General features: G+C 41.5%; 1 protein-coding gene across 1 annotated transcript in view; it reads left to right on the top strand.

Moving 5' to 3' along the window:
- The window catches only part of LOC146974660 (polypeptide N-acetylgalactosaminyltransferase 10-like), a 103,567-nt gene extending 86,123 nt beyond the window's left edge, over positions 1 to 17,444 (top strand). Inside the window, exons 8-12 of the mRNA XM_085798227.1 lie at positions 5,077 to 5,184; positions 10,810 to 11,031; positions 11,571 to 11,687; positions 15,727 to 15,876; positions 17,123 to 17,444. Coding sequence (XP_085654353.1) covers positions 5,077 to 5,184; positions 10,810 to 11,031; positions 11,571 to 11,687; positions 15,727 to 15,876; positions 17,123 to 17,287 — 762 coding nt within the window. The 3' untranslated portion in view covers positions 17,288 to 17,444. The remainder of the gene's footprint in view (positions 1 to 5,076; positions 5,185 to 10,809; positions 11,032 to 11,570; positions 11,688 to 15,726; positions 15,877 to 17,122) is intronic.
- Positions 17,445 to 18,007: the final 563 nt, after the last annotated feature.

Here is an 18,007-nt window from a genome sequence, read left to right as displayed (position 1 = left end):
GATAACAGCGGCACGGCCGTTTCGGCTAATGCTGTGTTCAAGGCAGGCTTTTGAAACCGTAAGTTACAGCTTCAAGTCACAACTACGACTTGGTAGCGTTCCAGGTAACCCGTAGCTCGTGTTTTTACCGTCCTGTTGTCTGTGAAAGTTCCCTATAACGGCCACTCGTAACTTCCGACCCGTGAACTCGTACCAGATCGAACTGGTATGACTTCACAGGAAGGAAAAACACAAAGTACGAGTTTCCTTGAACGCACCATGAGTTAGCAGCCCCCGCCCTTGTCAGGCATCAATTGGTCCTCGTGCTACGTCACCACATTCACGCGCATCCCTTGGCTGCACACACAGCCCTTCATGCCGTTCTCTCCCCTCATTGGATAACACTTGTATCCCACAAGGAAAATTTTCTCCTCGGGTTACAGCAGAGCAGAGTGACGGAGAGACTCGTGTTTAGGCTGAAATACTTCATGTAAGTGATTGCTGACGGAAAATAGGACTATTTAGGACTTATATTAACAAAAACATTCCACTGATATCTGCTTTAATGAGACACATGAGACCAAATATATTTTCATATCTACGCAGAGATCTCTTCACTTTTTCTGCACCATAGTCAATTTCTCGATTGGCCCGTCGTTTCCACAAGTGTCACCTGGTTTGGATTCTTTAAGTCTGATTCTGTGTTTGTTAAGAACCAGTGAAAACACACACTGCAAAAAACAGCACATTTATTAACAGCAAAATGAACAAACTAACACAAAAGATCACGTTCCTCCTCAACAGGGAATCACTGACTCTCAGAATAGCCTAAAAAATCCTGTACAATTGACGTTAACTTGCTTTCAGTGATGCTCCATATGCCTCTTTTAACATTTTGTTTACCCACAGCTCTTTAAGTGAACAGATAAAAGACTTGTTGAGCAAACAAGACATTCCTCATTATGGTTTCAACCCTTGTTTCAGTGATTTAAGCCATACATCCTTTTGTTGCATCAAAGACTTTCCACATTAATCATCCTCCGAGATCCCTATTAGATTATGCTTTTGTCTGGTGGCTCAGCATCAATTATTCTACAGTGAAGCCATAACTGCTTGTGACTTGGCCGGCATGTAAAGCACTGGTCCCTCTCCCCTCGCTCTGCCTCCGTCACTGAGCTCCGGACAGACAGAACGACCCGTCACAATAATTTAATTCTGCTTTGAATGAGTAGGGACTTTTGTCGTCTCACTCAATTAAGCACAAAGGCCCCTGCTGGGAAGTCTGATGTGATTGGACACATGGCTGCAGTGTGATACAGCTGCTATTGTTGCACACGATGAAACCTCCTTCGTTGTTTATGAAGCTCAAACCCCCAAATCAAATCTTCTGTCCAAAATGTTTCACTTCTTCTTGTGCACAGTCTCTATTTTCAACAGTGAGCAAAGCTAAAATCTTAAATACAAATGAACATAAGAGAGAAAGGGTTCAATCTAAATCTATTATAATGTTGAATATATTATATGTTTATTATTGACTGATTAGGGAAGTGCTGTTTCGCTCATTGAACTCTTTCACGACCTTTGAGTTTTCTCGTCATTGCATGCACTACTGTCATGCATGCGCGCTTCTGTGTGTGTGTGTGTGTGTGTGAATGACAATAACAGAGAAAGAGCGCTATGCAGAGATGAATGCATGGAACGATATTGAATTGGTCGAGCTAAAAGCAGAAAAAATCTATTTGTGGACCATAATTTATTCGTGGTAGACATAATTTATTCGTGGCAGGCCGCCACAAATAAATGAATGTATGGGAAACACTGTTAACTAATGCTTAATAGTGTGTACTTATCATTAGGGCTGTCCCGAATATCATATTTAGATAATCGATTATTCACGGACATAAAATCGATCAAAATCGAAGCTTCGATCGAAGCGCGATCGTAGCGGAAATAATTAAAGTAATGGCAAACAAACACTGAATATCTCCAAAATCGGGCAGGTTTTCAGGATGCCAAGTAGCCTACTCCTTTTAATGTATCAAAAAGGAAAAAAAAAAAATCGATCACAGACTTCATGATCGATTACCATGGCAACGAACGAAGCTTCGAAGCTTCAAATTTTTTGGGTCAGCCCTACTTATCATAAGGTGTTACCAATCAACCTTATGTTCATGTGTGGAAAACCTCAGATTTTGAGGTTTATAGCTGAGAGTTCAAAATGAGGTGTTTAGGATTAAAACAGTGCATTCTTTCATCTAACTCTGTTACTGCTGAAGCACGACTTTCCTTTGTCCTTTAAATCCAAACACTTCAAAGCTGTTAAGGAAATATTTGCAATTCAAGTTTGTCAGAATAATTCAAAACCTGTGATGTTTTTCATCCACGCTTGCTCGTCCTCCTCCCTGCGTTTGTTGATGCGTTAGCTCCATTTCTTTTTTATGTGTTATCACCACCTGACTGTAGATCACTTGAACGTAGCCTGAAACCATCTGCAGGAAGACATATGTGTGCGTTTAGGAGATGCACACAAAAGCAGGAAACGATCATAAAAAAAGCATTGCTCCACTGCACAGCGAGTGTTCAAGAGCACCACAGGGGACCTTTAAGTATGCACAACCAGAAATATCCAGGTAACACACACCTGCCTACATATTCAGCAGGATTCTCCTCTCTTACTTTTCTCTTCTTTAAAGTTATATTTGGTCTTTTTATTTCTTTATTTGAAGGGGAAAGTGGAGACTGACTGAGTCAAGCTGAGTAACTTGCTGCTCTGGGGTGACTGTGCCCATATAATATCGGCCCATTCATCCATTTGGTCGCCCTGGAAACTTGTGTATGCAGTCAAGTCTCTGTCCTCACGGTTGATGGTCGTCTTATGTGTTATAAAACTCTCAACGGCCATGAGAAGTTATTGCTTTTAAAAGGGAATAGTGATGTCACCACGTAGCCCGGTGAAGTGTTGAGGTGTGGAGGTGAGCAGACTGCAGAGGTTGTGTGTTCGAGGTGAGTGATAAGACTTTCAATTTAATCTGACTGCAGGCGAACTCGAGCTCTTGATCCCTCCTGCGGCTCGGCGCCCCTGTTATTAAGCTCAAGTGTTTCAGTGCAGCGGATGAAGAGGATGGAGGGGATCGGCGCAGCAAGTCGCACTTTCCAAACAGCAGGACGTGGAGAGAGGGTGGATTCAGTCACGTCGTCCCACCGACACCACCACCAGGAACCAGCGCCCCGCCATCCCAGATTCTGTTTTTCCAAGCTCCAGTGGTGGTGTGACAAAACTTGACAAGGGGGTAATTGAATTGAAATAGCAGCCAGCTGATGCCTTTAGGAAAAGGGGGAGTTAGGGGCGAGTGGTGCAGAATAACAGCAGACTGACTGGAAATGGCCACGTCCAAAAAACAATAGAGAGCAACAGTCTCCTCTTTCCGCCATCATGTCTCCCAAACTCCAGAAGAAGCATCTGAAGTCAGTGAAAAGTCTAACTTGGAAGTCAAAGAAGTTCTTCAGTCACGACAGGAGGAGGAGAGGAAGGTTTAGGAAGATGTGGAGGACGATGAGCCGGGGTGGGAGGAAGAGATCAGAGATCAGATGAATCACAGTTCAACAACTGATTTAAAGTAACACTTACCTTTCTGGAAAGTTTACACTTCTTTGTGTTAAAATGCTATTGATAAGCTGATGGCACACTTGCATAGTAACCTAACCTAATAGAAATAGAATAGAATAGAAAGCCTTTATTGCCATTATACATCAGTACAACGAAATTATGTTGCTACCCCACTGAGTACTCAATATCAAATCAATGAATAGTAAAATAGTAAAATAAATAAAACAATGTTTTGACAATAATGTGTGAAATGGCCGGGATACAGCATTTTAAAGAAGGAGGAGAAGAAGAAAGATGAGGGAGAAGGAGGAGAATGACTGAAGATGGAGAAGAGAAGGGAAGAAATGGGAAGAAAGAAGTAAGAAGTGGAAGAAGAAGGAACAAGAGATCCATTGATTGATTAAAACAATCATGAAGTAATCCATCAATAATCTAATTGTGACCAACAGTTATCACACTGTTAGAAAGAGCTAATTATAAAAAAAATGTGCTAATTTCCTGGTTTCCTCACATGATAGTTATGGGATAGTGCAGCTTATTAATCAGAACTCGCAATACTGTATAACTTACCATTAATCAATAAGCACAGTGTGGATTTAACAACCTCAGCAGGTTTCAGGTGTTTGATTTGAAACACGTTTTCACACTGTGCAGAAATTAGTGGAAACAATAGAAACGGGAAAAATATGTTGATCGTTGTTGCTGTTGTTGCTGTCGTCATCTAACAGTTCGAGTAAGAGGCGTCACGAAGGCGACGACACGGAAGCGCTAGAAACGCAGCGTCAGAAGATCTTTATCTCGACCTCGTGACCTCAGGCTGATATTAAACTCAAACATGACTCAGATGTTTGTTTGTTTTTTTTCAACATTTCAAATGCTCTCACTCTGTGGACTCGAAAGGTGTCTCTCCTCCCTCCTCCTCCTCCCCCTCCCTCCTGCTCCCTCCTCCTTGAGCAGCATGACAAATCCAATTCCCGTCTTTATCACTAAGCTCAGTGTGATTGACTCACTTGTTCTCTTTGATGTCATTTACTCTCTTCAGTCTCGGCTCTGTCGAGGAACGGCAGAACTTTGCAGAGCCGTTCTGTGGAGTTGTCGTCCCCTCCTCTTCCTTCTCTGATGATCTGCATCTCTCAGCGTTTGTCTCCTGATAAAACTCAACATATTTATCTCTTTGAGTTTGTAAACATGAGTCTGACAGAAGTTACTTCCCCCTAAGGACTCTTGACCCAGTCAACACCCCTCACAGCCCAGTACACACAGTAAACACTGCCCCTCATCCTCCCACTCCTTCTCTTTATATCCTGACCTTGTGTCTTCATCGTGTCCTCCCACGCCGTCTCTCTCTCTCTCTCTCTCTCACAGTGTTTGTTTCATCTCTGATTTGCTGACCTTGTTAGCTCATCTGATATTCACACTTTTCACACAAACACCAATCTCCCCCCCCCTTTATCACAGCTCAATCTCTCTCTTTCTGTCTGTCTCTGCAGGTGTGGATGTGCGGCGGTCGGATGGAGGACATCCCCTGCTCTAGGGTGGGACACATCTACAGGAAGTACATTCCCTACAAAGTTCCTTTTGGAGTCAGTCTGGCCAGGGTGAGTCTCAGGCCCCTCTGTGTGATTGTGTTGCGGTGGTTAGTGATGCCGATCAGAGATCTGATCAGATCTATAGTCTAATTGATCTGTATTTTGATGACTTAATCTTTTTTTAACATATGTTTACCTCTGATTTCAGCCATTTATTTAGGGCTGAAACGATTACTCGAGTAATTCGACTAATTCAATTACAAAAAATGATAGAGGCAATTTTTCCTGAATTGAAGCTTCATTTAACTAATTACATTTGCAATATACCGCTAACGCTGCTTGTGTTTGGCCGGACATCGAAGAAAAGACAGAAAATAAGGAAAGAGAGATGTCAAAGGTTTAGGACCATCACTCTGTCAGTCGCTTAGACACACACACACACACACACACACACACTTGCTTCTTGGTGATGGCATCAAATAGACCTACCAGACATCAAACATCAATTAGAGATTGGAGTTTAAAATGCAAAAATATTATACAGATATTATATTTAGTAAGCATTTCAGTATCACAATTGTTGATTGTTCATCTGCAGCCATGTCTTTCTACTATAGCTATTTAATTAGGTGAAAGACAATAGATAGAATAATTGATTACAAAAATAATCGATAGCTGTAGCCCTACTGTATATTTATGTACGGTAGTATATTGCCGAGTAATAAATGCTCAGAGGGTCTCAAAGAAGGTTTGATTTAAAAAAAAATGATCAGTATTTCTGCAGGAAGATATAATCACAGTCACCTGGGTAGAGTGAACAGGTGTCATAAAAAATCATTTCATTTCAAAGATCATGAAATCTGCAAGCAACATTGTACAGTTTCCCAAAAATGAGCTCGAGCTTCACTCGATGCAAACCTCAACACTTAAACACATTTGCGAGAGACGTTTAGAAAATGTTTGTGTGTCCTGCAGCTGAACCTGATTCATTATGCATGACTCACCTGGCTCTGTTTGGCTCTGCTGAATGTGTAATTAAACCTCTTGGCCCCGGTTTTTGTCTCGTCAGTCTGACCGTCAGCCCCTCGTTGAGGAAACGCTGAATGCTAATATCAAACAGGCAGCAGGTTGAACAATAACTGAGATGCTTACTGTACCTCTGGCAGTGATGGATTCTGTTTGGTCCCCCGTGTCCTCTGTTCTCTGCATAATGGTGCTGAAAGAATCACATAGTATATAAACAGGCCCTTCTCTTCCAGCTGGTTTGCTTCATTTTTGTGCTGAAACATTAGAAACAGAAGAGGGAGATGCTTCATTAAAATCTGCAAACACATTAAACCTTATAAAAATCAATTTTGTTGTGAAAGTGTTTTAAAAGATTTCGGCCAAACTCAAAAACACAACAGGCCAGACAATTAATATGTAATAGAAAATCTCATAAATGCATCAGAAAAGAGTTCCCAGAGTCACAGAGGTCCGCAAAGAGGTTTTGTTCAATCACCCAAGACAAGAGGAGGCATATTTATACATCACATATATTTATGGTGATGAGCTCTATGCGTTTGTGCAATGGCCACTGTCCAATCCTACGTTAGCAACTATAACTATGCACGAGAGGTCTGTCAAATTTTCAGCAGAAAACAATATGCCGAAGCAGTGGGTGTACAAGACTGACACCCGATATCCCAAACGTTTAGAGGGCAGTGATGAATTCTTCCCCTTTCTGAAGACAGACATAACAGTAACAGTAACCCAGTAGAGTGGGGCTTAGTGAAGGGTCAGTTACGGCCTGTTATGCAGGACATAAAATTCCCTTACTTTTTTACCTTTTTTTTTTTTTAAGTATATTTTTGGGCTTTTTTGCCTTTATTTGATAGCACACAGTAGAGATAGACAGGAAGGGGGGAGGCAGAGAGAGGGGGAATGACATGCAGGAAAGGGAACCAGGGCCGCCTGCAGTGAGGACCGCAGCCTCCACATGGGGCGGCCGCTCCACCCACTGCGCCCCAAAATTCCCATACTTTTACACTTCTCTGGAGCACTAGAACCACTCAGAAGAGAGGAGGCTTTGAGCTTCTCTTCTGATTGGCTGACTGTTTTCTAAGTGAACCAATTAAAAAAAAAAGAACAGATTTTAGGATGAACACTCAGAGAAACTAAATCCTGTATGTGTGGGATTGTAGGTGCGGGTAGGTGGGGCCTGGTGACTGCTTTGTTGTGACATCATAAAGTAGCAGATACTCTATGAGCGCTTTAAATTTGCCTGTTGCCAATGCTGTATTGTTATGGAGGTGCTAAATGTGTTAAAGAGCTTTGGGAAGGGTTGACAAAGAGTTTAGTTAGTGTCAGGGTTTAGTAATGGTTCAGTCATGGTCTGAAAACCTTTTTGCCTGAGGTGAGAATTAAACCCAATTCTTAATTTTACTTTGCACCGTTTCTGTCTCGAACAGCTTCTCATTCACAGTGTGAGAAAAAGGTGCAAGGGGGAATTTTAGGATCCTATGAATAATTACACGAGAGGAGGCAAGTGACTTCAGCAGGTAGATAGTGAGAACAAAGGCCTTACAGACACATCCACAAACAATAAAACTATGTGTGTGTGTGTGTGTGTGTGTGTCACTGCCCCCCAACCCTTCCTTCTCAAGTCCAGTCAACATGGAAGGAGACAGAAGCGCTGAACTCCACTTCACCTAGAGCCTGAGTTTCGCTGCAGGCAATGAGCTGTGTGTGTGTGGGGCTGGAGTTTTTTTTTTGTTTTGTTTTTTCCCTTCCTCCACCATATCTGTTCCTCCAAAGGCTGGAGGATTTGTATTTATTCCTTCCTGGGAGGCAATGCTCAACCTGTATTCTCATTCATTTCACCATCCATACCCACAAGGCCGCTGCTATCTGTATTCCCAGACACGCGACCGCTCCTCAGAGGCTCACAGGATCTGTGTTTTTTACTCCTTTACACCTCAAAGACTTCAGCTGGATGGACTTCCCATTGCTCAGGTTTAAATCTTTCATGTTTGCAGTTGTCTTGAGCTTAAAGAACCTGTGTGCTGTGCAGCGGTTGTCGCTCACAGTTTGTATCAGTCCTCTGCTTGCGCAGTTTATTTATCCCACTGAAATTAGATGACTGAAGCAGCAAGATGGGAGCATATGGATGCTACTTTCAGTGTGCATTAGCGATGCTATATGCATAATTCAGTGGCCTAAATGCACACTAAATAATTCATTACAGCCAGTGTCCATATTATTTTGTATATTTATTCTTAATTTCACACTGACCTCATTAAGTCTGCAGCAAAAGCATCTTGTACCGAATTATTAATGCACATCGAATTAATAAAAGCACCAGCTACATTTAAAGATGAAATAAGTGACAGAAAAGGTGCATTTCGCTTGATGTTTACAGGCCACACTAAAGGCCTATTTTTGCTTCCCATAAGCATAACCTAAAAATGGATGTCAGTTAATCTGAGTTTTTAACACAGTTGACACAGTTGTTGGCAGAGTTTAACTTTCCCCAGGACGTGACACTGTCAGAGGCTTCACACCTGCAGGCCAGCAGGTGGAGAGAAATAAACTGTTATTTAATTATCAGCAGCAGCAGAAGCAGCAATGACTCAAATATTCAACAGAGCTGTTAATACTTACAATACTAAAATTTCAATGCTGTGGGGAGAAATAAAGGCCAATATTATCTTATCATTTGTAAAAAAAAATTCCACTGTAACATGATACTAGAATTGCACATTTATTGACTTAAATAAAGTGCTGTTCAATAATAAAAAAGAACCTAAAAACTATAACTCTGTTTTGTGAGGTCACTACACCAGTGACCTTTGACCTATGGCCACCAAAATCTAATCTGGACATTGTTAAGTCCAGGTCAATGTTTGTTCTTCTTTTTGAGATGTTGTGTTTATAAGGCCAAACCCACATTTTATAGGTTACTGTTATCTAACTTTTGACCTTTGATCACCAAATTTAAATTATTTCATCATTGAGTCCAAGTGCGCCTTTGTGCTATATTTGAATACGTTGTGTCAAGGTGTTGATGGGATATGGTGTCCATGACAATGGGACAAATGACCATGAGCAGATAAGGAAGCATCTGCTTTCACGACTGCAGACAAGTTGCTTCTGTGTTTTTTTTCCTTCACCCGCCTCCCGGGGCACAATGACAGGTCGGGTACAACGACTGGCTGCTTCTCTGCTGAGCTGCTTTGATCATTTTGTCATGTCGGATCAATCAGAACATCAAGGGCGGCAGGAAGCACAGATGACGGCTCAGTCTGTTTGAGCGAAGACGCCACGTCCAGAAACAAAGACCCGCTAACGAGCCGGTTTGACTCCGGGACTCGGCTCAGCCCGGCGCTCTGATCTGACAGGACACACAACACACAACAACACACTGGTGTTCTGTATGTTCATGTCCAAACCTTTTACTGACGGTAGAAACAGTAGATAGACTTCTTCTGCTGCCGCTCCTCAAACTGATAAGTCGACTCTGACAAAACAGAACAATCATCATGTTGTTTAAGGAGCTGAAGTTAAACTCTGACTCGCCTCTTCTCGGCTCCTCATCATTATTCAATATTTTGACCAGTGAATCCAACAGGGGGTTTGATGAATGTGGGGATGAACCCACGGAGAATCACCACTTGTTACCACAGCGTTTTAGCATTTAGCTTAGTTCAGTCCTTGTAAAACAGCACAGTAATAAGGAACCACAAAAATAAATACTTTGAAATGGAAATTGGAAATTAAATAAGATTATTAAAAGGATCTGAATACAATAATCATTTTTTACTTTTATTCATTATATTTGTACATGCATGAAGCACTGAACAAAACAATTTCCCTCTGTGGATCAATGAAGTATTTCTGATTGTGAAACTAAACTACATTTTTATCCCTTATAATTCCACTTGCAGCCAGACTGAGCACAGGAAGTCTTATCACAGGAGAAACTATCATTTTTAAGCTTTTAAAGGTGTACAGAAATGGCCGTTTGTCCTGTTTGTCGCACCGAGTTTCCACGAGTTGCTGCACAAGTTTACCTGAGTAAGGAAAACAAATTTAATGGGTCGTTATCGAGCGGGTGGGATATTCAATGTTTGGGGCGAGACCGAGCTCGGTGTGTGTGTGTGAGTGTGTGTGTCTCAGACGTTTGATTGATGGATGATGGATCCAATATCAGTGGCTGATGAATTGTGAGCAGGCTGACGTATAATCCGTGCGCCTGCATTATCCAATGCGAAAAAAAAATACTATACTTTCATCCCGGATTTACTCGAAAATAGAATTTTGCACAAAGTTTGGGCTACATCGTCTGATAGATGAGTTATTACACTAATATTAGGACCCACAGTGGGCTCAAATTCAATTTTCTTTTCTGTACAGCTTTAATGTAAAGATGGAATCAGTCTGACTGATACCAAATGGTTTGGGCTAGACGTACCAATGATGAAACCCTACAGTTGCTCTTCTTACTTTTTGACAGGCTTACAGTAGAGTCTGATGGTTGCCACATGTTGCTCGGGTTGTGAAATTAGTGGAAATAACGTTAAATAAATTAGATAAAAAGTTACAGGTCTGATCATTGCTCCTATAATCATTGGTTGTAGTTTTGCCGACATTGTCTGAGTTGACATTGTCTGAAGGTGTTGGAATGACCCCCGGACGTTTCCCCTCTCATTTCAGAACCTGAAGCGCGTGGCGGAGGTTTGGATGGACGAGTACGCCGAGTACATCTACCAGCGCCGGCCCGAGTATCGCCACCTGTCGGCGGGAGACTTGACAGTGCAGAAGGAGTTCAGAAACCGGCTCAACTGTAAGAGCTTCAAGTGGTTCATGAACGAGGTGGCCTGGGATCTGCCCAAATACTACCCACCAGTGGAGCCCCCTGCTGCTGCGTGGGGAGAGGTACAGTCCATTCTTCCTTTGAAATAATCTCATTTTGGTATTTTTGATCTTCAGATCATCACTTCTGATTTGTTGTAAACTTCATTTTGGTTCAGTGATCTTGTTTCAGTTCACAGTATTGTGAACAAAACACGACTCTGTGAGATGAAAGTTATATCAAATGTGTAGAATTGCATTTTATAAGACATCAAACTTAAACATTGCAGAAAAAAACACATTTGAGATAAAAATCATTCAAAGCTTTGTTTTCTAAGACACTTAAAATTTACATGACTTTAAACACTGTTAAACACAGGAACCTTCATTATTCAATGTAATTATAAGTGATAATTTATTCATTAAATCCTTTTAATTTGATTTTTTTATTATTATCATCAAACCAAAGCATCAATATCATACAGTAGTTAACTAATAATAATGACGTGAATCAGAGATTCTTTGACATGTAATTACCTTTAAAAACAAACCAAACTGATGATGATGTCTGTAAAACTTCATCTCTGCTGACAATTGAATGACCTGTGTTTGTGTGTGTGTAGATCCGTAACGTGGGAAGTGGCATGTGTTTGGAGAGTAATCGCCTTGTGTCTGGGAGCCCCATCCGCCTGGAAGGCTGCGTGAAGGGGCGGGTCGAGGTGGCTTGGAGCCATGTACAGGTGAACAGCAACAGCAGCAGCATCTTTATTTCACTAATACATTAGAATTTGTTGTTAATTATTGTGAATAAATTTCACAGTCAGTGTTTAGAAGGAACTGAATATGAACAAATGCAGAGACCCTGAATCTGTTTCCATTAGAGTAGAATTTATCTGGACGAGTCAAAGGAGAGAATGAAACAAATCAAGCACAAAGAAAAGTGAAGTACACTGAAAATATCTTGTAATTTTATGAATAGAAATAACCTGAGTAAATGTGGTTATTTATCTGGGTTTATTTAGTTTATTTATCTATTTATTCAGTGTTTTGGCTTCTTCATATTCATTTTTAAAGGTACCATTGGGTAACATTAGATGTTTTCCACACTGCGTCAGAAATTTGGTTCCCAGCAGCAGAGACCTGAAACCAGAGACCAGACAAGGCTGTTTTAATTATACTGTTCAGACACAAGTCAAAACGCTGAACAGCCACATGAAAGCACATTAAAAACAGAGTATAGAGTAGAGTATATATATACAGAGTATTAAAACTACCTTGACACAGCAGGCCCCTTTCATATGTGTTTTTTTTTTTTCAAATGCAACCTCAGTCTGAACAGCAGTGTGACCCATATCGGAATTCAATGCAACCTTGAAGTCACTCTTTCGTCGTAATGCGCAGGTGGGAGGGGCAGGCAGCAGCTCCGACTCTGCATCCATACAGACCTTTGTACAGAGGTCGCAGTTATTACTCAAAAAAAAACACCGTGCAGTCCTTCCTCCTGCACATGATCATGGTTTGATTCAAGCTTCTTTCATACAGCCGCTGCTCGCTATTCAAAGTAAGAACGCAGAATGAGGTGGCATTGTCGTTCTGCCTTTAAGCCGGCAGCGGAGGATGCAGTCACAGAGATGAATCAACGTCTGTGTAAAAGGGAGAGCCGGCATCATGGGACAGGGGTTCAGTGTAAACAAGCAAAGCCAGCATAATGAAGGGTCTTCCCTAACGGCGATATAGCAGGATCTCTGTTTAAAACGAGCTGTGCATGAAAAGGAGCGGCTGTTCATGTGATGTTTTTTTTTCTCATTACATTTCACCTCTGTGCGACAGTTTGTTTCCTTAGCAACTGTATTTCTTCTTTTAAACACATAAATCTCACTTACACAGACACACAAACAACAACAACGACAATAGACACACAGCTTTGTTATCTTTGCATTATTCTTTCGCCGCCTGTTTGTTCCGGCGTGTCACACTCGGATCTTTAAGCTGAGCTCACAACACGGCCTTAATGGATTGAGCGTCGCCTTTTGTTTCCAGCAGCTGAAACGCAGAAGCTTGCAGCTCTGTCACTTTAATTGCTTTAATCTGAAGAAGCATTGTAGTTTAATCTGTGTCATGGGGAGAAATGGATTTGCCGCAAATCACAGGAGGTCCGTCCCTCCGCCGTCCTCATCTGGGTTGTTTCAGATTTTGGCACAAGAGGAGCAGAAAGCGCACAAGAGACAAACGAGTCAAATATTTGTTTTTTTATTGTGGGACGACTGAGCAATCCAGAAATTGGATTCATTTTAATAGCTGCAGAAAAGACACAGCTTTTTTTGTTCTCATCCAACAAAAGTATGAAAAAGAAAATTCTATACTTGAAAAATGAAACAGAAGCACAAGAAAATGACTCAGCGAAATTACAGCAAATGGAAAAAATCATGCAAAACCATCAAGTACAGGGATGAAATCCAAACTATTCAACAATTATTAAGACTTTACTTAAATTGTTGCATCCTGGCAAATTCAAACTTCAGAATCACATCACATCATGCCGTTGGTTTGAGGCGAACAGATAAGGACACTGACAAACAATTAGATAAGTGGATGACCATTCAGGGCGTCATCAATCACAGTGTGATGAAGGTCTCTGTGAGTGGAGTGAGTCATCGTGACCCTAGTGCGGATAAAAAGATGATGAGAAAATCGAGCTTCAGTCTGTGAAAATGACTGAAGATTTCACAGAACAATAACAGCTCAAGGCACAGGGAGAATATTTATTATAAAACATTTTATATCACAGTGTAATATTCATTATTGTACATGTGGTATGGCACTTCTCATAGAAGAGGATAACGTTTTGGAACATTCACTCATTCAGTGTTCGATTTGTTATGAAAACACTTAAATTAAAGGTCCTAAATTGTTTATTTGAAGTGTTGATCCACAAGAAGATGTATAAAAACCATCTCCCCTCTTAGCTTCTCTCGGGAACCCCAGCAACTACAAGTTGCGGTAAGCCAATCAGGAGTGAGGATGAGCCTCACAGTGTTAAAGACCTAACCTAGACCTGCTTTTTTAATCACATATAGAAATCTACCTTTATACAGTATGGAGCTTTAATATAAACATCTTCCTTTAGACAATATAGACACATGAATTAGACACACAATTATAGAAGTGTATGATTTGATTATTCTCTACTGCCTTTCAGTTTCCAAAATCAGACTGATATCACCCAAACAACAAAACTGTTTCCAAGATATCAAAGACTGATTGGCTCATAATTTCCTTCAGTTAAATGAGGACAAGACAGATGTCTTACTCTTTGGCCTCCTATACATTACCATTGCTACTTCCCTGGACCTCAGTCACCTCTCTGCCGACATCAGAGACCACTTGCAAAGAACCCAGGTGTTTTATTTGACAGTGATCTAAATTTAATAGGCATGTAAATTCAGTTGTCAGGTCCAGCTTCTTTCAGCTCAGAACCATTTCATAGATTAGGCATTTTCTATCACCCCTTGACCTAGAAAGAGTTAAATATACAGTTGTATCATCCAGGCATCTCTCAGGCCACCATATCCTGTCTCCAACTAGTCCAAAACAGTTGTTAATAAGATCAAAGAAGCGAGACCACCTCTGTCCTTGTTACACTGACTCCTCGTTCACTTCACGATACATTTCAAAATCCTTCTGATTGTTTATAAATCCCTCCACAGTCTCGCCCAACCATTTATCTCAGAACTTCCCACCCCTCACAGCCCCACCAGACCCCTCAGACCGTAGCGTGTTGGCTGTGCCACGCTCTTGGAAGAAAAAGGCGGAGGATAGTAGCAGCCCTTAGGCTCTGGAATAGTCTGCAAGAAGCCAGTAGGGAAGCTGACTCTGTTGATGCTTTCAAGAAGAAGCACCTTTAGACCCATTTTTACCCTGTGGTATTAATTGTGTTTGATCCGTTTCCATTTTTTATGCATGTACATACATTATACCATACTGTGGTGCAAAACCTCTTTAAGGTTTTGTTTGTGAAGCACTTTGGTGCAAAGACTTTTTGCTTTTAAGGTGCTATATAAATGAAATATACTTGAAACTTGAAACGAATGTTTTCAGCTTTAACACAGGTCAAATGTTGGAAACCTCAGGAATCACCTTTTCTCAAGTTTTCAGAGAAAATGAAAAATAACTTATTATCCACAGACTCCTCCAGGTAAACAACCAACAACCATTTTCATAAGCAGCACAACGAGTGAATAAGACTGTGACAGTCAGACGAGCCTTGATGTTTCTGAACTCTTTCTCAACCACCTCACAAAAATAACTCTTCCTCCTTAAGGAAGCCAGAACTGATAAGATTTTTATGTCAAAAGTCAGGATTGTGGTGACCAAAACACAACAACACATTTTTGGCCATGTGGTCTCTCAGAAACACCTTCAGGGAAACTCTTCACATTTAAAAAATAAATAATCTTTTAAAAAAGTACACTCAAACTCTGGTTGGCTAAATATGGAAGGCCAAAGGTCAAGTAATAGTGAGCGCAAACGGATCCAATGATGATGTTGTTTGATTATGGTGGTCAAAGGTCAAAGTCGTGGCAACTTCACAAAACCCAGTTAAGCTCTTCTGAGCTCAATAGTGGGACACTGTTAAGCAGTTTCTTCATATTTGGTGAAAATCTCCACCTGCACTGAACAAACTAATGAGATTTTGGCGATAATACCCATTGCTGTAAGACTTTGACGCCAATGGTTGAAATTCTATATTTAATTCAGTTTTTCTGTCTGATCCTGCAGGTGTTTACATTCGGCTGGAGGGAGGACATCCGGGTGGGTGACCCCTTGCACACTAAAAAAGTCTGTTTCGATGCCGTCTCCCACAACAGCCCCATCACCCTGTACGACTGTCACGGCATGAAGGGCAACCAGCTGTGGCGCTACAGGAAGGTACGGGGGAGGAAGTTATATTCTGTTTTCTGTAACGGAATTAACGTGACAAGAATGAAAGTCAGGATGCAATTAGAGTCAGAATCAATAGATGTGGCTCAATTTCAAGCTCCCTCATGTTGCCTCTAGAAGCAGAATACACACTTATTGATAAGATGTTTACACTACAATGTAATGGAAGCATCGACTGAGGACATTTAAACATGTATTAATAGTTGGGATGTTGACTAGTTTTTTTGAGATATACACAATTTCAATTAACACAATGACAGATAACTGAATAGAGACTTTTTATCCTTTGTGAACAAAAGCAGCACAGTCAATCTGCATCTGCCATGTGTGTTTATCAATGTGAGCGGGGAGAGGAGGAGATTATACACATAATAGGACATGTGGTGTTAAACTTTTGGGCTATAATAACCTCATCGGCGTTGTTTTTTGGTAAGCAGTGTCGGCCAGCGGATTGAGACACTAAACAAAGTTTGTTATTTAGTGCACAAAGTAATGGTAACCGGTTGTGCGTCTGCCCGACCTGATTCTGAAGCGGTGGTAATAATTAAGGAGCGGCGGAAACCCTGGTATTTGTATAAAGGAACGAAAGAAACTCGATTTTTTTTTGCCTTGAGAATTGGCGGCTGGTATTGCCAGCCTTTAGGAGTACCAAAGACTTTGAAATAAGGCCAGTGTTGGCCCGATACCTGGTATTGATACTTGCCCATTCCTAATTAATAGTATTTGTAAGATAAATTATGGATTTTGTGAAGTAAAACTGCCTTTTTACGTGAGTGAGAATAATGAATAAGTTTAAACCTAATCAGCCAATTTATAAATGTAAGGAAAAACATATTTCATATCTAGTTACAAAGACATTTTAAGGTCTATTATTTAATTTTATTCTAATCGAACTGTTAGTCAGTAATTTTCTGTTTCAGATTATATTGAGAAATTTAAATGTTCATCCTGCTAGTGAGGTGCTGTCCTGAGGGGGTGTTAATAGCTCTGCAGCAGGCCCTTAGTTTGACTCATCCACTCTGTTTCTTCTGTGCTGCTGTTATCAAATAAAAGCTAAAAAGTCAGAATGTCACTGAATGCAACAGGACAATTCTGTTTTTGGAATTATAAAACTGTGATTTTTTTTTTTTCTGTTTTAGAAAATGGTGTTAAACCACCTGTACTTTGATTCTGTGGCCTCAACAATGAAAAGGTCTGTTGTTCACCGTCCTTCCTGTTTCTCCTCCTCCTCCAGGATAAGAGTCTGTATCACCCACTCAGCAACAGCTGCATCGACAGCAGCCCGAGCGAGCGGCGGATCTTCATGAACGCGTGCAACCCGTCCTCCCCCAGCCAGCAGTGGCTGTTTGAGAGAACCAACGCCACGGTGCTGGAGCACTTCAACGGGGGCGCCAACTGAAGCCCCGCCGCGTCCAAGACAGAGAACGAGGACTCGTGACGCTTGCAGACCTGGATCTGCTGCTGCTGCTGCTGTGAAAAGTTGTTTTTTTTAACGTTTACCTGACACTGAAGTGACAGCTATTTGTCCTCCTGGCGCTCAGAAAGAGGCAGTATGGGATAGCATCGAGGGACGGGGGAGGGGGGGTTTGGTTAAACACATCCGCTAGAGGAGAGAGTCTGAGTTGACTCTGATTGATGGGTTTGTGTTTAGAAGTGACTTTGTGAGAGACGTATTTCTATTTGTTGTGTTGCGGCGGCTCTGTCTACTTCCTGACTTTGCGGTTGATTGTTTATCTGACATTCCTCTATCTTCTTTTGTCTATTTCAAATTCTCTCTGCCTTTATCTGTTGCCTTTCATTGTTGGTCACTCCACCCCCACCCCCCACCCTCCTTTCTTTCACCTCTGTCCGTCCACCTTTATCCTCTGTTTCCATCTCTTCCCCCTCCTGTCTCTCCCTGTCTGCCTCCGCCTGCACGTCCATCTCTATCTGCCCGCATGACTGCACCTTTGCCCACCTTCCCCATTTTCCTTCTCAAATCCCCTTATGTGTCTCTGGCTCTGACAACCTCTCTCGGGGTGGTGGGGGTACTGAGGGGGGGACCCGTGGTGAGCCAAAGTCATCCTGACACCTGGGTGAAGCCAGGCAGAACCACTCTGAGAATCACCTGGTGAATTGA

The sequence above is a fragment of the Trachurus japonicus genome, chromosome 14 (assembly GCF_045865225.1).
Source record: "Trachurus japonicus isolate A0001 chromosome 14, Traja_1.0".
NCBI lineage: Eukaryota > Metazoa > Chordata > Actinopteri > Carangiformes > Carangidae > Trachurus > Trachurus japonicus.
This window is presented reverse-complemented; position numbering and strand designations above follow the sequence as displayed.